This window comes from Perca flavescens, chromosome 9, assembly GCF_004354835.1.
Source record: "Perca flavescens isolate YP-PL-M2 chromosome 9, PFLA_1.0, whole genome shotgun sequence".
Classification (NCBI taxonomy): domain Eukaryota; kingdom Metazoa; phylum Chordata; class Actinopteri; order Perciformes; family Percidae; genus Perca; species Perca flavescens.
The window spans coordinates 29,263,045-29,283,021 of record NC_041339.1 but is presented as its reverse complement, the minus strand read 5'-3'; the positions used below and the strand labels follow the sequence as shown (position 1 = coordinate 29,283,021).

At 39.9% G+C, this 19,977-nt stretch overlaps 1 protein-coding gene across 1 annotated transcript in view; it reads left to right on the top strand.

Annotated features, from left to right (window-relative positions):
- Positions 1–11,557, top strand: part of LOC114560953 (glypican-5) — a 63,710-nt gene extending 52,153 nt beyond the window's left edge. Inside the window, exons 11-12 of the mRNA XM_028586588.1 lie at positions 10,045–10,139; positions 10,229–11,557. Coding sequence (XP_028442389.1) covers positions 10,045–10,139; positions 10,229–10,324 — 191 coding nt within the window. The 3' untranslated portion in view covers positions 10,325–11,557. The remainder of the gene's footprint in view (positions 1–10,044; positions 10,140–10,228) is intronic.
- Positions 11,558–19,977: the final 8,420 nt, after the last annotated feature.

The window sequence follows — 19,977 nt, the reverse complement described above, 5'->3', positions numbered from 1 at the left end:
TATAATGCTACTGACGATTTTGCTCTGCATCTCACTAGCAACATGTTGTATTATTTGTGTTGCACTGTAACTGAATGAAGTGAATGAAGTATTGAGCCCATTTTTACACCATTCAGTTCCTGCAGCTCAATGAGGCTCTCATGGTCAGAAAAGGGTCGGTTCTTTTTGGCCAGATGGTAGGCTGTTTGAAACACAGCTTCAGTTTCCTTCATGTAGGACTCAGTCATAGTCTCCACTGCATTCTCAATGGCAGCTTCTTTCTGTTGCTCTGCCACCTTCACAGCCTGAGTGTGGGCCTTGGACAACGCATGTTTCCTCACCTTATTTCTCAAGACTGACAAACTTGTTGTTCTACTTCCCTGGCCAGACACTTGAATTTCAAAGTTCATCCATTCTCTTGAGAGCGATACACCTTGCTCTTTGTCGATCCCAATGGAGTTCACACAGCTACAGATCAGACATCCTGCGAAGAACAAACAATGTAACTACTCCTGTATCCACAGCTGTACGTGTGCATGGTCCTTTACACACACACACACACACACACACACACACACACACACACACACACACACACACACACACACACACACACACACAAAGTTATCTGTGCCCACTGTTTCAGAAGTTACCCAAACTAGCAACCTACCTAAACTTACCCAATTTTTTGTTTTTGGATCCCAACCAGGGGTTCTTGGATTTGAAGTCTTCTGTTTGTTTAGCACTCCACAGGTCTGGCCAGTCATTATTGATGTCTACAGAAACAACAAAAATAATTATGCATCTCCCTGTCTCTCTCTCTCACACACACACACACACACACACACACACACACACACACACACACACACACACACACACACACACACACACACACACTGTGATCACAATAGTCATCAGCAAGACATGGGTCTCCCTCTTTACATTAACAATCTGCATAACCAAGTGGAAATATTTTCAGCTGTAAAGTAAAGCTGAAGTATACAGGAGATTAGTGAGTGAAATACTTGGGAGAGTTTATTTAACAAAAAACAACAAATTTAACACAAAATTTACAAAATGTTATATAACAGTAGCATTGTAAAAAACAAACAAACATGGATACAGACAAAATAAATAGAACGTCAATAAAATAAATAACATCACACAGAAATTCATCTATTGTACAAGCTAAATCAACATTCAAAATGAGGCTTAATCTGTCAAAATCACCTTTTGTTACAGTGTGAGGCTTCACTTTTCAATAAACTGGAGATGCAATTTACTGCCTGTATGTTCTGACCTGGTGGTGGTAGACTGGGTCCTTGTCTATGCTCACAGTGACTTGCCTGGCTAGCTCCCGTTTGAGAGCTGCCAGGGCTGCTGGTTTCAGGCGTGGGGTCTGCCTGGGCCTGATCTGGGCCTGATTTGTGCCTCTTTACAAAAAAGTCAGCAATATCTCCCTTCCTTTTCACAAGTTGTTACCACTGAGCAGCCTGGTGGTAGTGGTGTAATGGTGTGGGGAATTTTTTCTTGGCACACTTTAGGCCCCTTAGTACCAATTGGGCATTGTTTAAATGCCACAGCCTACCTGAGCATTGTTTCTGACCATGTCCATCCCTTTATGACCACCATGTACCCATCCTCTGATGGCTACTTCCAGCAGGATAATGCCCCATGTCACAAAGCTTGAATCATTTCAAATTGGTTTCTTTAACATGACAATGAGTTCACTGTACTAAAATGGCCCCCACAGTCACCAGATCTCAACCCAATAGAACATCTTTGGGATGTGGTGGAACGGGAGCTTCGTGCCCTGGATGTGCATCTCACAAATCTCCATCAACTGTAAGATGCTATCCTCTCAATATGGGCCAACATCTCTAAAGAATGCTTCCAGCACCTTGTTGAATCAATGCCACGAAGAATTAAGGAAGTTATGAAGGTGAAAGGGGGTCAAACACGGTATAAGTAGGGTGTTCCTAATAATCCCTTAGGTGAGTGTGTATATATATATATATATATATATATATATATATATGTGTGTGTGTGTGTGTCAAATACTGAATAAATCAGCAAAATGTTCATCAACATTGCAATGTTTTAGCCACCAAGTTGTTAAACACTGAAAAAGGCCAGGGCTGATTTGAAGCACAATGACAGGTTATTTTTGAATATCTAACCAAAAACATTATCTTTCCCTTTCTTTAAAGGTCCAGTGTGTAACGTGTTTAGTTTTTCATTATCAAAATCTGTGTTGCCCGTTCACAAACTTTACCACCACCATCAATTCCAAGTATTCCTTTTGGCTTGAAAATTTACATTTGCATTCGCTTGAACTGGGGCAGACGCTCCATATTCATGAGTCATCTCTAATACGTTAGCCTGTAAGGGACATACAGGACATACTGCGCCGCCTTTTGCGTTTTCGCTGTCACATGATAAACTCCCAGGTGCTGCTAATGCTGCTAATGGGTATCGTAGCTTCCCGGCCCCGGCAAGTTTGAAGAAGGAAACATGGAGGTCTACATATATTCAAAATCCAAATTTCAGGAACAGGAGTCTTCGCCCAGAAAAAGAAAAAAGGAGATTGAAAAGAGCAAGAGATCGTCTTTTTGAAGCGTGAAGGCTACCATAGCTGTAATACGTACTTTGAACTGCGTGGTGCGAGAGAGTCGATTGCGATATATTACACACACGTGTGTGTGTGTTTTAATAAGCAGTAGAGTTGAAATGATAGATCTTCCCAGCAGGAGATGCGGCTCATTAAATAATTACACATTCACGTTCTCTCACTGTCTCTTTCATTCAAAGTGACTTAAGGCCCTCTCTTTTGTTCAACTCACCCCGAGAGAGATAAAAGAATTGATGAAATGCTGCACTTTGGAGAATATCTACTGAACAACCATGTGCACGGTTGACTCGGTGGAGTCAAGCTATCAACCTACCCGAAACCTCTTTAAAGCATCTCCTATATTGGCTGTCATGTCCTGTCCTATCTCTCCCTCCCTGCCTGCCTGTCTAGCAACCTGTCTGTTTGCCTGTTTCTGTCTTTCTCTCTACACCTGAGTAAGTTTGTTCATCTTATTAGACATCATCTGTTTATTAATCCTCTCTGCTGTTATTCCAATATGTGACTTTTTGAAAGAAGTCCGTGCTTTGTCTCGCTTTCTCTCTCTGCACCTCCAGCTAGCAGTATTCAAATGAGCATTCACATGGCACACACACACACACACACACACACACACACATCAAGACAACACCCCCACTGGTCTGTGTTGATGTGCAACCTTCAACCAATCCCTCTGCCGAGTTCATCCTTTCATCCACCTCCAATCACTGTCCCTCGCTGCATTTACGCTGCAGTATTCAGCTCTTCTTTTTTTTTCTCCGACGTGTTTACTAAGGTTTTATGATTCCACTGGAGGCTCTGCTTAGTGTTGAGTGTGACCTTGGGAAGATGCTTTGCCGCAAGTCAAACCGTTAACTGTTATTACAGTCATTTGAAAACAAGCATTAGCCATAAACCTGTCCTAGAGATTACTTTTCAGACTATGTTACCGCACGTTTCATTTGGGACCAGAGGAACAGGTGACTGGGATGCAAACTACATAATCTGACCAGGCTGTTGTTCACAATCTGTCAATAAATACAAGTTTTTGGGATATTAGCCATTGGATTAACTTGATTATGAAGTGAGTCTTTCACTCCATTACAACACTACACAACAAGCAAACATACCTTTTAGTAACATTCATACAATCTTCAGTTTAAATTATATTTTAAAAACGAATACATCAGTCAGGTTTATTAGAGCGGTACTTTCATATTTCAGCTGTATTGATTGATCGATTTATGATAAATAATGCATCACCACATGCCTGTTTTTCTGTCAGCCCAAAGTAAAAAATGATGGACATGAGGTGATGCTTAAAATGAGTTTGCCACCTCAAATCTTTTTTAACCACGCAAGCAGCGAGGTGCAAGGGATGGCAAGGTCGGCTGGTCCACACTTTGGTCCAGACAGAAATATCTCAACAACTGTCAGATGGGTTTAAATGGAAATTCTAATCACTTTGGCTATCTTATAACTTTTCATTTCAATTTGTCCACTACTTTGTTTCATGCCTAAATACCAGCAAAAGTTACGTTTCCATCAGCCTCTGCTGTACTTTGTGTCTTGTTGATAGCTAGCAAATGTAAGCATGCTAACACGCCAAACTAAGATCATTAACATGGTAAACATATCTGCTTAACGTCAGCTCGTTAACATTTAGCTCAAAGCACCGCTGTGCCTCTGACAACACGCTTGCATGGCTGTAGACGTTTAGGATTAGAATAATAGAAACACAATGCTTCTTTGGACTAGTTGGACGCTAAGACCAAAGAGCCTGTCAAAGTAAAACCCAACAAGTGCTATTTTATGTACATTTTAACACTGATTGAACATCTCTGAGTAATCCCTTCGAAATGAGTTATAGCATAGAATGCTTAGAGCTGCTAAAAGTTCTCATCCCTTCTTTTTGAGATAAGGAACATAACTATCACTCAGGATATTACAGTGCAAACAAAAGTATTAAATGCTTGAAAACATTGTGGCAAATTACCCACCAGGGACACCTTTGCTGATTTTAGTGTCTATAGATTCTTGTCTTAATAATTAAGTTGACTTGCAGGCCAATTTAACAATATTCCTTTTTAAGTCCGTAAATAACAAGATGAAAGCAGTGAAGAAAATTAGGAGATACAATACCGTATCAATTTATAATTTGATTCTGAAAAGTACTTGCTCTTCCTGCTCTGTTTGTGTGTGTGTGTTTGTGTGTGTGTGTGTGTGTGTGTGTGTGTGTGTGTGTGTGTGTGTATCCTCCCTGGGGAACTGAGGCTGAAGTAATGAAATGCTCATTACTGATTCAGCTAGAAATGCTCGGGATACATTTACACGCCTACACACACACACACACCAGCTATCCAGACGCTTTCCAAGGTCACCTTGCATCGTGTGTGTGTATGTGTGTGTGTGTGTGTGTGTGTGTGTGTGTGTGTGTGTGTGTGTGCGTGCGAGCGAGAGAGAGAGAGAGAGAGAGAGAGAGAGAAAAGAATGAATGTACAAATTGAGAATGGACAAGATTGAGCATAATTGGGGCCTAAATTGACAGTTCTGAACAATACACCACAGGCATCTGATATCAAACATCATTAACACACACACACACACACACACACACACACACACACACACACACACACACATATTCACTCATTCACCTTGATGCTGCCAGTTCACCTTTGCTGTCAGTTCACTTTTCTACTTTTCACTCATTAGATGCATCCCTGACCTCCTTTCATCACTCCATCCACATGCACAAGCACACACTTGTACTGTATATCGAACATAAACACACACACACACACAGACACACACACACACACACACACACACACACACACACACACATCATACATATGTAAACGACCAAAGGTTACCTTCTGATGCAAGACGAGACTTCCTTGCTTTACGCATTTAAATGCATTGTACCAGTTCTGCTTTTACACACACATTAGTCTGATCAAAGCATAACTAACAAGTTTCTGTGACATACAGTGTTTACGGACACACACATACAGCACACACACACACACAGACACAATAGGTTATTTTCTGCTGTTATTAGAAAGATGCTGTGTTGTCAGCCGGGTTTTGTTTCAGTGTGCAGACTGCAGGAATGCATGAAATCATGAAAGAGAATTAAACACAGCATTGCTGAGGTTCGGGATGCTTGTTACAGGTCAGGGAGGGATGGTAAAATCTGAACATTACAGTGGATTAACGCACCACAGGTGCAGATGGCGGTTTTGGCTGGATGGTCATTTGGAACCAGAATGTTTTTTTGTATAATGCAAAAAAATAGAAATGATCAAATACACCATCATTACATTTGCTGAAATGTGTATTTAAAAAAAGAAATGTTTAGACATGCTGCTTCTTATCAACAACAGCTTACTGTCATTTATATTTTATACGGATGAACAATTATTTATTTATTTATTTAGTTAGTTATCCAAATCAAAGTTTTAGTCACTTATTAAATCAGTTGAAATTGTTCTTTTAAATGATCAATAGTTTGTCAAAAAGTACTGTACATTTGCTACTTCAACCAATATATTATTATTATTATTATTATTATTATTATTATTATTATTATTATTATTATTATATTATACTTTAGCTTTTATTATGGGACTTGAAAATGTTCTTGGCTGAGAAAAGATAATTGCTTAAAGGTCCCTTAGTGGTCCCCTAATACTGTATCTGAAGTCTCTTTCCCAAAATTCAGCCTTGGTGCAGAATTACAGCCACTAGAGCCAGTCCCTCAATGAGCTTTCCTTAGTATGTGCCATTTCTGTGTCTGTAGCTATTGAGGAAGAGAGGGGGGGACAAGGTGGAGGGTGGGGTTGTGGCCTTGACCAACTGTCACTTTGCTCGTTTGAAAGCCATGATGTCTCTCTCTCATGGGTGGGCCAAATTCTCTGGGCAGGCAAAGCAGAGAAAGGGGAGGTAAATCCTGCTCCTTATGACCTCATAAAGAGAAGATTCCAGATCGGCCCATCTGAGCTTTCATTTTCTTAAAGGCAGAGCAGGATACCCAGGGCTCGGTTTACACCTATCACCATTTCTAGCCACTGGGGGACAGTAGGCAGGCTGGGGGAACTCATATTAATGTTAACAAAAACCTCATGAAGTGAAATTTTCATGCCATGGGACATTTAAGACACAAGCCTGATATCTAAGAAAGAAAGATTATGTCTGCATAAATGGTATTAATATAAGACACATGTTGTGACTGAATTCAGTGTTTTACTGATTTTTTTTCTTCCACATTACATCATAGACATAGAATTATGAACTTTCAATAATTGACAATGTTCTTTTTGCAACAACGAGACATATTTCTTTTTTAAGACATGAATGCTGTTTGTGTGTTACAGTATGTGAGAGAGAGAGAGAGAGAGAGAGAGAGAGAGAGAGAGAGAGAGAGATGCACTGAGTCTATTTCCTGTGGGTCACCACAGCTCTGATTTATAGCCCTGCTCCACCTGCTTTCCAGCCTTACTGTCACCCCTTCAATACTTCACTTGAATCCAATTCCGTTTTTTATCTTAGTATTTTGGAAAAAGTATCTAAAGTACAAGTCAACGGTGAAGAGGACACATTTATTTGCTTGGACAGGAGATGGATGATTGATGATGGATCACTGTCGCTCTCCTCTTCAGCCTCCAAGGCATAGTAACCATTGTTGTCCTTCCTTGTAAACTGTCAGCTCTTCTGAGGATGCAAACTGGGCATGAATGGAGGTGGAAGCTGTTCATATGCTGGACGTCAATGAAGAAGGCTGAAACGTTTGGCTGATCTGGAATCTGCCATTGCAACTCAGTGACTGATCCTCCAAATGTCACTCCTGCATTCGTATTATCACACACAAACACACTCGCTCATTACTCATTCTAACAAAGGTTAAACTACCCCATGAGTATGACCAGCGATTTCGTGCATCACTCATCTCTGGCGGTGTGTTTGCCTGTGTGTGCGCGTTTGAGTGCACGTATTTGTAGCCAATCTGCCACATGTGATCCTGGAGCAAAGGACGTCCCGTTTTTGGAATAATTCCAATTTCTTTTGAAAGTGCTATAATGACAAAAATAACAGATATTGTGCTAAAATTGGAATATCAATTTATTACATTACACTTGTTATGGTGGAAAAGCAAAATAAAATATGATGCAGTTCCGTTCACTAAACAGGTTCAAACCAGATGTGACAAAATGTTTTCAGTTCTGATAGGAACAGATGGACACAAAACAGACACCACACACACACACACACACACACACACACACACACACACACACACACACACACACACACTGTGCATAATTGCACCGCCATGAGCCCAGGGTCCCATGTTGCTCCATGCAGCTATTCGACAAGACAGCACACAATAAAGGACAGATTCCTAATTGGTGAACGTTCTGTGACCAAATCATCTAAATCATCAGCACAGACACTCAAAAACAAAAACACATCATGCATCTCTGAAGCAGATTTATTTTTTGGATAATGTCTATGTCTGTTTTGATTTCATAACCTTTTGTGTGTGTGTGTATTTATATGGGTGTTTTCCTGCTCTCTTCATGTCTGTATTATTATGAGATATAATTGTGTGTGTGTGAACATTAACGACTCACCTCATTCCTCAGTGACTGAAAGAAGCTCTTTGTCTATTGTACTGCAGGACAATGTGTATTGTAATAGACAGAATCAGATTTCTACACAAGCAGGTGTGTGTGTGTGTGTGTGTGTGTGTGTGTGTGTGTGTGTGTGTGTGTGTGTGTGTGTGTGTGTGCATTTAGCTGGCAGCACAGTCTGTTTCCCTCCTGTCCTAATCCACTCATTTACCAAAGTTCCTCCAATGAGGTGCTGGAGTACTGCCAACACACACACACACACACACACACACACACACACACACACACACACACATGCATATGACACCCTTAAAGCAGCTGGTTAAGTCCGGCCATATGCCCATTTAATGAAGCAACACTTCACACTCTTTGTGTGTGTGTGTGTCTGTGTCTGTGTCTGTGTAACAGTATTCACATTTGTGCGAAGCTGTGGGTGGGTGGGGTGAAATCCATAAATCTTTCAGGTCTAAACAACAACAAAAACAACCATAAATATTGCAGGATTTATCATGAGACTAAAAACAGAACCAGAAATGACTTCCACAAATCTTTACCCAGACTGTTAATTTATGGACTTGTTTATTTATGGAGATATTTTAAAAAAACTAGATTTTTCAAAATGATTGCGAAGGCCTGCTTTGTTTGGGTTTATTTAGTTGATCTTGTTAGACACTTAAAGTCAGTTGAATGTTGCTTGTAAAACTATATTAATGAAGTACTGTAGTTCCCATGTTCAAGATTGCAGTGTAATATAATACATAATTTACTTTGGATGAAAGGTATTTATATGTAGAGCAATCAGAAATTAAGTTTTAAAGTGCTTCACATAGGCCAATAAAATTAAAAGACCAACAATAATAAAAGCAAGTGGAAAAAGTAGATACATTACACTGGACCAGATTAAGAATTAAAAAAATCAAAAAAACATTAAGAATATGTACATAGTCTACTGTTATCGGTTGATAACTCAGAAATGATATTTGGAGACTTCAAAGATGACGACCAGTCCGATGATTTCAAATCAAATGCAACTTTATTCAAACAGTGAACAAACTCGCGTGACAATGAGACAACCGTTGAGCATACGAAAGTGTCTGCCCAAGGGTGACTAACACGAACATCAAAATGGATCCTTTTTATACTCTTTTTGTCCTCACACGGTCCAAGCTATCTATTTCAGTGGAACAGTTACTTTCAAACTACACCTTTTATGGCCTATGCTTCTAATAGATTCACACATTCCAATCTACTCCTGTGTAGGACAGTGTTACCTTCAACTAACCTTCTGTGTAGTACACTACATACAAGATATGAAATACATTTGAAACATGTATACTGAAATATCCAACCTATCAGCTATATATAGCATAACTATCTGATCATAACATTAAACAGTTCTCATCTTTAGAATAACCAACTATGGTGATCTAACAGCATAGGACACATTTCTAATCAATCTGAGTCAGTTGTAACACATTAAAACCACCTGCTGTGATTGAGTGTGTGTTAAAACCAAGTGAGCAGAAAAGTCGAAATCAATAGCAAAAAAGTATGAATAAATGGCTGAAAAGTCCAGCTGTGGGAGCAGTATGAATGCAGACTTGCATCAAAACCAAACCTACAGTATCGTGGGCAGAACTTGATAACGTCCAGTAAAAAATCTATTCGAATTAACACATTTGGAACAGGACAGCATGTGTTGATAAAGGGGAACTGAAGCTCATCTGATAGGGCTCTTTGATACATAATCACATATATAGGGTACGCACCTATACTGTCATGTACTGTATGCTATATATTTGCTTTTGTCGTTCTCAGGTGATACATCCAGCGGTCGTAGTCCAGTGACAAAGGACATTGCTCCTCCTCCTCCTCGTCGCCTCGTCCCTCCTCATCACCTCTCACCACCACAGGTAGCTGTTTCTCCGCTCCTACTCGTTCTCTTCTTCCTTTACTCTTTCCTGTCATATAATGTTGCATCTCATTGCATATTCTGTGTCAGGTGGCTGTTCAAGGCTCAGCCCACACGCTGTCTGTTGAACCTTTGACCCTGGCGACCATGCTGCTCCTACTGCTGTCACCGTGGGAACACCGCTGATCACAGAGAGACGCTCTGACAGAGACAAAAAGACTGAGAGACAACCACAAAGGTTTTGTGGTGAAGTTGAGCATTTGGAGTTTCTGCAAGCACAGGTCAAACCCACTCTGATTGGTTTAAGTTTCGGGTGGGACAATCTGTCGGTTCATCACAGTTGCAGGTGCACAGTATGCATTTTAATGTTACCTGTACTGACCTCTACATGTGTTTGGTTATGTGTATTTAACTCTGATAGGATAGATTGCACAGCACCACTGACTTTTTTGAAGAGAGATGTAAATACAAATATATATATTATATATTTATATGAAGAATTTCTATAGATAACAATGGCTTGATGTGTAAATAGAGATTAATACAGAACAGAAAAGACTGACTTGGATGTTAAGCAGTGTTTTGTTTGGTTTGACCTTTACATTATGTATCCCCCATGGAGACTAAGATCCATGACAGCTATAGTTCAAGCTGAAGGTCTTCACTGTATAGCAGCAGTGTGCTCACAGTGAGGGCACACTTGTGAGAACGTATTAATGTTGAAGAGAACTCAGCACTGATATGCAAAACAACCAATTACGCAATACTTCAGGCCATTTACAGATGGCCACGCAGCATAATGAAGAATTTGACAGTTTGGCCTGTAAATCTGTGCGGACTGAAGCCCATCCGGCACTTTTCTTTCACAGAATCATGCTCTTTTTAGTCATGCAAGCTGGGTGATTTATTTTATTTATGCAGCAAGTACTGCATGCTGAGAGTTTCAACTGTGTAACACTTGCTCAAATGTTAATTTCTCCAAAAATGACCATTTAATAGTTGAGATCTCTCCCAAGAAACTGTGTCCTCTGGTAGTTTGACATTTCTACACATATACAAACCTTTTATGGTCTTGGTAGCTGTGGAAGAACTGAGTTAAGACTATTTTCTTCTCAAGATGTACAGTGTTCAGAGTTGTAAAAGGAATACAGAAAGGGATGTAACAGCTTCCATTTTAACTTCAATTTCACTTGTAAACTACCACAGCCATCTTGACAGAAAGCTCAGAGTAAAAATAAGACTATCTTAACCAATAAAAGGCACCAAATACAAGCAAAGACTAAATATGGCCTACATGTAAGAGCAAAAAGACACAACCTGAATGAATAATTGAACATCTTGTTGTCATATGTAAATACACACAAAATGTGTCACAGTGGCTGGTCTCCATACAGTACAGGCCAAAGGTTTGGACACACCTTCTCATTCAATGCGTTTCCTTTTTATTTTCATGACTATTTACATTGTAGAGTCTCACTGAAGGCATCACAACTATGAATAAACACATATGGAATTATGTACTTAACAAAAACGTGTGAAATAACTGAAAACATGTCTTATATTTTAGATTCTTCTAAGTAGCCACCCTTTGCTTTTTTATTAATAAGGGAACAAATTCCACTAATTAACCCTGACAAAGCACACCTGTGAAGTGAAAACCATTTCAGATGACTACCTCATGAAGCTCATTGAGAGAACACCAAGGGTTTGCAGAGTTATCAAAAAAAGCAAAGGGTGGCTACTTTGAAGAATCTAAAATATAAGACATGTTTTCAGTTATTTCACACTTTTTTGTTAAGTACATCATTCCATATGTGTTCATTCATAGTTGTGATGCCTTCAGTGAGAATCTACAATGTAAATAGTCATGAAAATAAAGAAACACATTGAATGAGAAGGTGTGTCCAAACTTTTGGCCTGTACTGTATGTATTAATGAAAACTGCTAAAGTGAGATAATATTTAAGACATCCAACAAAATACGTATTATATATTAAAGGCTTTTTCTGAGTCTGATACACGTGTTATCAGCTTGTCTCTGTATCCAGTGAAGACAAGAGATGGAGTATAAGAGAGTGATCAGAGTACAGCTGAGCCCTGGTCCAAACGTGAATTAAATGTAATTCATGTTAATTAAGACTATCAAGTGCTCCCGGCTCTCTGACGAGTCTCAAACCCCCCAAACTACACACAACAAGCAGGACAGACAACTGGAATACTGATTAATACATTCAAAATGAAGCAAATGAACCAGCTGAAGGACACTGTGTGCATTTTTGACTGACTTTCTCCTCATCATTTTGTCCCATATAGTCTTTTGAAAATTCCCTCATAAATGTATCTACTGTCATCACGTGAGACAGTTTATTCAATAAGGAATGTGAGACAACTTCAAAAATACCATTACGAGCCAACGTGTGTGAGTTATCTGGGCAGCGAGCCCAAATACCATGTTAGCTGGCAGGATGCTTTCACAACATAATTGTCAAACAAGCGTGCTATTATTTGATTACTATTTAAACGTTATACCCAAATCAGATGAGATTTTGGATTGGAGCCCACCCCTCCATCTTTCACAGCTCTTGCTAGTTGGCCTCCATAAACAAAACACCAACACGCACCCGTGCACATACAGATAAGTGGATATATAAAAGAGTGGGCAATTAACAGAAATTTTGGAGTTATGAAAAATGTAAAAAGAAACATTATTTTATAACGTATAAACTTGAAAACCTAAAAGCTCTCTTGGGTAATAGTACAAATGTAATCGTCCGGAAAGTGAAGATGAACTGTAAGCCACTAACTGCTACTGTATCTGTGGATCACAGGTTTAAATGAGATATATTTGCAGTAAATGACGTGGGACTCTTGTTAGTGCATATTTGTATATGATACCAAGCAATGTTTTTCACATCAGCATAGAAGTGACTTTCTGTTGTTCCGCTTGTACTGTGTGGACATAATGGTTCTCAGCATGTGTTGAGGCACACTGGTGTGCCATGGAGGGAGCTGTGCTGCGTGTCATTGTCAAACAAAATCATTAAATGTACTTTATCAAGGTTTAACAGCTCTTTGTGTGTAGAAATTCTAATGTTGTTGTAGCAGTATGCAGGAACACCAGGATGCAAGAAACAACCAGTTAGCTACGGTAGTATGGTTTCTCTCCCCACACTCTGAAAACTACTGTGCTAATTTATTCAACTTAACCAGTGACTCTCATGTGAAATGTTACGAAACCTACTGTAATCCATGGTGTCCTGCTACTCTGTTGTATCATTAATCTGCATATTAATATCCTCAGTAATAAACAGTTTTAAAATACAGTTTGTACTTTGTCTTTTATATCTTGTATAACAGTCCAAATGGAAGATGCATGTGGGAGCCACAAACAGGGCGGACACAAAGTGTAAAATAGCAAACACCATTTGTAAATAATAAGAATGTTAATTCAAAAACTTCTTTAATTGAAATGTATATGATAGAAAATAAAACACAGACACAGAGTGGTGGTCCTCTATTTACACGTGGCTACCTGCGTACAGAGTTTGCAATGTGGCTGAAATTCTAATTTTGAGTAGCAAGTGTAGCACTTTCATACTGCAGATATTTTCATTTGTCATTTATCTTAACATAAAATGAAGACTTCATTTAGAAACATGGGGTTGGGTTGTTTTTGTTTAGCGGTGTATTTTTTCGTCAGAGCAACCACCATGTCTGGGTGTCTAAAATGGGTTTGAACAGACAGTGGTGCATGCAGGTCAGTGACATGCCAATGTTGTATGATCGCAACTCTGTGGCTGACTGACTGACTGACTGACTGTGGCGAGATGAGAAGCTTCCTCCCTCTCTCTCTCTCTCGCTCTCTTTCTCTACCTGTTGTATTTCCCAGACGCCTCATGAGTCCTACTTGTCGTAGTTTCTAGTGTTGCATAAAGAAGTCTGTAGGAGACAAATGTTAAGACCAGAGTCTATATTACATTTTCTACTCCCATGTTACTTTTTAACTACTACAGTTATACTTATTGAATTGTGATGTTTTGTATTTATGTCTTTAAACAATTTTAGAGCAGCCTGAAAAGGAGTTACAATATGGCTTCAATTAGAAGCCAGAAAAATTCTTTATTTTTTAAATCCTATATCAGAATAGTCCGATATGACATTATGGGATGTGTATCCTATCACCCTGAGGTGAAAAGAGTCTGGCTAAACAGGAGGATTGGTTTTTAGAGCAGCCTAAAATAGACATACAATATGGCTTTAATTAGCAGACAGAAAAAGAGTTGAAATATAACTTTAATTAACAGGGTGCCATATTTGGCAATAAAATGGTCAAAGGCACTTTAGCAATAGAATGGTCAAAACCTTGATTTCTCTGGAGCTGGGTTTTCTCCATAATTCCAGGGTAGATATAGACATGCTGGGAATCAATGGGTCGCTGAGGACCTGTATTATGTGAATCAGGTTTCAAATTCAACGGGGAACCATAGTTGGCCTTTTGCTGCCATCAGAGCCTTGTGTGTATATACGTATACGGGAATGCAGCTGCAGCTCTTTGGCCTCTGGCCCTTTGAGAGATTACTGTGATTGGATTGGCATGGTGAGGAAGTTGGCACAGATCACTTGGTTGGCTTAGGAAGCTGCCAGGGTGATGTGAAATAAAGACATCATTGAATGCATATTGCCCGAGAGAGGAAGACAGAGAGAGAGAGAGAGAGAGAGAGAGAGAGAGAGAGCATGAAGGAGAAAGACTGCGAGAAGGTGGAGTGCTCCCATTACTCATCCTGTTGTTGGCACAATCCAGTCCCACCCACATATTTTGTTTCAGTCTAAGAATGTTGTTTAAAGATATTTATGCAACTTTCTTTTTATCCATTATAATGTTCTCTTCATTCATGGGAAAGGTGTGTTTTTCCTGGATGATGCAATGTGCTGCTTTGATTTATTGGGGTGGCTGTGGTACAGAGGTAGAGGGGGTCGCCCCCCTCCTAAACCACAACATAGGCGGTTCGATTCCAGGATTTTCCGTCCACAAGACACCTGTGCAAGACACTGAACCCCAAGTTGCTCCCTGGGTGCTGTATGTAGCTGTCCACTGCTCCTAATGCTTAGGATGGGTTAAATGCAGGCACTCAATTTTACCAAGTTGTACTGTACAATTGTATGTGACTAATAATAATGTTTCTTCTTCTTCTTCTTCTTCTTACCTGGAAGCAAATGCCTGATGCACTTCAGGGGCCAGTTTACTCTGCACATCCCTGAACATACAGTGAGAACACAGAGACAGAAAAGGCAGGCAGCAGGCACAATAAGAGGCAAAGAAGAAGATAAAACTAGGATGAATCAGAGTTCATGACAGGGGAGAAGGAGCGAGATGGGGGATTTGCAGGATGTGGTTTCAACAAACTGGTGAGGCTGTTGCTCTGATGAATAGTATCCTTCCTCTGTGCCAGCACTAATGAAATCAGAGCTTTGATTATTTTAAATCATATTTAGGTTCCTATCCTCATCAGCGTTTGCAGCCTTCGAGACACACATTATATCAGATTACTCACTGTGAACATGTTGCAGTTCCACATGGTTCAATAGCTGTTTTACGTTTCACCTATAAAAACATGACCAGAGGCTTTTTTAGGTACTGAGAGCCATGTGGTGATCACCCATGAAGCACACCTGCCTCCTTATTGACATAAAAAAAACACAACTGGATTTAAAATTGATTTATACCAGCTACAGAGGTTAAATCAGGAAATGTATGCCCTGCACTGCTAAGCATTTATTTGTACATCTGAGTATATTTATCTGGAAAGGGGTCCATGTTTTTTTTCTTTCTGATTTGCCCAAATCAAGTTGTAGTTCAAGGTATGTGTCTGTACTGAATAACAACCTAAGACTGAAGAACACGCTCTTGTCCCTTTCAGCAGTAAGTAACACCATCCAGAATAAGCTTTAGTCACCAACATTGGATCTTTAGCCTCTCTTATCCCTGAGGTATTCAAATCTTTCAGTTACTTTGATTGTGAATGTACAAAGTAAAAGATCCATTTTTTTTTTTTTTTTTTTGTAAAGACTATTATTTAGGCTTTTCCGCCTTTAATTTGACAGGACGGCTAGGTGAGAAAGGGAAGAGAGAGGGTGAAGATATGTAGGAAATCGTCACACATATATGTGTCTCATGTATCCACCATAAAATGAATAACAGTGTGTTAGGCTGTTTTGAAACTGAGTACAAGAAAGCTCATCATAAAAGTATTTAGCCTGGAAGGGAGGTTGAGGCCTCTTTATTGTGTGAGAGGGTTCTGAGAAATGAATGATTTATCTTCCCATAACGAGATGTGTGTGTAAGAGTTGAATTGATAGGTGGATCTAGAATAAGAAAAGAGTCCTAAGATAAGAAAAAGTCCTGACCGAAAAAAGGTTGTAATAACCTCTTTGGTGGGATTATGTGCATCTCGCTGTTGTCTGCAGTTAGTGTGTGTTATTTCAAAGTAAGAGCTGAGAAGAGGCTGCCTCTTTTCAGCCATAGCTGCATGACAGTGATGGCTCTTGCTTGCTATTTGATTTCTAACTCTCATCTGCACTAGACAAGAACAGATTTTCAGATCAGTTTCTGTGACAGTGTGTGAAAGATCCTTTAATATACGGCAGTGGTGTGGCACTAGTCTAAATGTGGATTGGGTGTTAGGACTCATTAAACCCTGAAAGCTGATCAACTTCACTTGGCAGCCTCCTTATCCACAGTCTACGATGCCAACATAGAGCAGTTCTGCTGAAGCAATCAAGGATTAGGTGTCTTGCTGACGGGCACTTTAACATCAGTTAGTGTCTTGTGAAAGGAGAGCATTGAATCATCTAACTCACCTTAACACACCCATATTATCCCAATCCTCTCTTCAATGCTCTAAACCACTAATTATGTCTGGTAAACTTGCAATAACAGTTTTTTTTTGCCACTTAGGGACAGCTGAAACAAGCTACAAGCAGTCATATTATCGCCTTTTAAGTTAGCAAAGTTGCCTCTTTACACATTCAGCATATACATAGCAACACTCATTTTTATTATTATATTTATTTATTATTATATAAGTCCGAAATTCACTCTGCTTGGTCTACACCAACTCCTGAGGGAAATATCTGGCTCTTTAGCTGCTAAATGCTCTACTTTGTTCAGCCACACCGCAAGCTTAGCTAAGAAGTCACAATCTTCTCTCCCGTCTGTTCTCTCACATTTACACTAACTGACTTTGGCCTTCAGCATTAACTTCACGCTGTTTTCAGGTTGAAGCAGGTTCACATTGACCTGGATGCCAGCCAGTCATTCACTCCCATGCCATTTTGACAGCGTTTATTGACTATGGCTCAGAGATCTTATCTTAAATGACAGATAGTTTGGATCGAGTGTGGCAGGTAAGCTATTAAAATTTCATCATGTATGATTTATTGTTTGTAGGTGTGTGTTCAGTATGCAACAGGTGTTGGTGGGTATGCTTTGTGATAGACACATAAAGAGTGTATGCTGTGTCTTGAGAAAGCATTAATCATTTCTTGGTTCAGTCCTGCTATACTGCAGAATGACTGACATGTGAGTCAAGATTGCCAATAGTTTAAGAACTGGTGAGCAGGAAATATCTGTCATTCTGATTTGCAGACTTGAAAGGAAATTATGTAAAGTATAACAGAGAAATACTACACTAACACATTACAGGTCGTAGCAGGCTAAGCTGCTTTGTCTTTCATTATTTTTCTCCCTGACACTTTCACGCTGTGATGCATCTCAAGCATGCACTTGGAAATCCAGAGCCCAAGATCTATGGGCATGATATAAGTGTAAGTGTGTGTGTGGAAAGCAAGGTGCAAAGGATGGCAAACAGAGAATAAATACAAAAAATTATTAAAAAGTATTACAACTTTCTACTCTGTTACTCTTAGTTAAGATCAGATAAAATAGGGCCGCCACTGAGTTTAAAAGAGTTCAAGAACTGTGCTGAGCTGATGAAACTGGTTCAGTCCTGTGGTTAATTCCAGTAGCTATCTGACCTGGCTTGACTAGCCTCATATTATGTCTTCAGAAAAAAATCTCAGAGGTTCAAAACACGATAGAGATTTGGAGGGAATGTTTATTCTATGTCTGAGTACAACAGGATTTTATAGTTTGTCCTTTGTGCAAACAAGACCGGTTACCTAACATTTAGACATTGTTGGCTCAGTGGCCTGCGCCGACACTGAAATCCTGCACAAACTTGGTGCCAGAGAGAAAATTGAGATGAGACTTGTACTCTTCCACAAACAGTACCCACATTGTTACATGAATTAATGACCTGATATTTTTTTTTTTCTGATAGCAGTTTAAACCAGTTTCCACTTTTGGTTGACGTGGAGCTCAGTTGCCTTCTACTTAAATTCATGATGGATTATATTGAGTTTTTTTTTTTTTTTTTTTTCATTCTATGGTGAAAGCAGGAGATTCTCATCCAAAATCTGGCTGCATCAAAACATCTTCACAACAGTAAGATGCCATTCTTCCACTGGATCTGAAGACAGGTACAGTCTGAGAGAAAAACTGGTATTTGACATGTTGATCACTTTCTCTCTCTGTGAACAGATATACATTGGCCCTCATTTATCAACCTAACGTAGAAACCAGCGCAGATATGAGCGCAGAAATCATCTTACGACGGGCTTCACGTGTGATTTATGAAACGTTCGTATCACACCAATCAGAGCGTAAGAATGGTCGTACATTGATAAATGCAGCGGCTGGAAATGATCGTAATTTAAATATCACGCCCCAATATATTCTCGGTTTTGAGGCCTCGCCCCTACAATTTACGACATGGCGAGACGTAATCCGGCTGAGAAGCGGCACTTTTCAGAGGTGGAGATTGAAACCCTGATATCTCTGGTTCATTTGCACTAACGTGTGTACTTTTTGGCAGCCTGAAAACTGTTATTAAAGGCTGTAGAAAGAATGCGGAATGGAAAGAGATCACTGATGCGGTCAACAGTGTTGCCGTAGTAAATCGGACTCCAGCTGAAGTTTAGCCTATTTAATTTATACATCCTTGACGCATTTTCTATAGTCCTAATAGTAATATACAGGCTTATTGCAATTTCTTAGGCCTACATGGTGTACCTATATTTAAATAAACACACGGTAGCGGAGTTTATGCAGTGTTATTTTACTCGTGTTTTTTTTCATGAGTCAGAACGAGACAACAGCTGAGGGAGAGCGCGTGTCCTCCCCCCCCGTGCTGGCCCACCACCACGACCCAGAGGGGCTGGGAAAACAAGCCGAAATAACTCGGTCAATGGCAGAAATAAATCGTTCACGACATAGAAATAAAAACCTGAATAATAAATAAAAATGTTGTGCATCGTCATGTTTCCTGTAGCCTATGAATATCATTGCCAAACATAGCACTATAGGCTACCTTTTAAAAGCGAGGGATAATAATATCCTGTCTCCTTCAGTTGGGGCTGTTCTGGACTCTGCTCTGGGCATCGGGTCATCTGGCTCCATCGCTACATTTATGGCACCCAGTTTCCCTGCGAGATGTTGTGCAGAACCCCACAGGCTAAAACAATGTTGCAGACTTTTTCTGCCGTGTATAGGGTTCCCCCACTGATGCGAGCCATTTGCCCTTAAACAATCCGATGGAGCGCTCCACCGTGGCACGTGTGAGTACGTGTGCACTATTGTATCGGCTCATAGAGGTCTTCTAAAAGAGCCAGATCTGCCTTTGCTGATAAGTGATCAACTGATGACTTCTCCTTCTCCTGTTAAACTGATTATATGCTGCACTGCAAGGCCACGCTGACGCAGAAACTTGCGTACACGAGTTC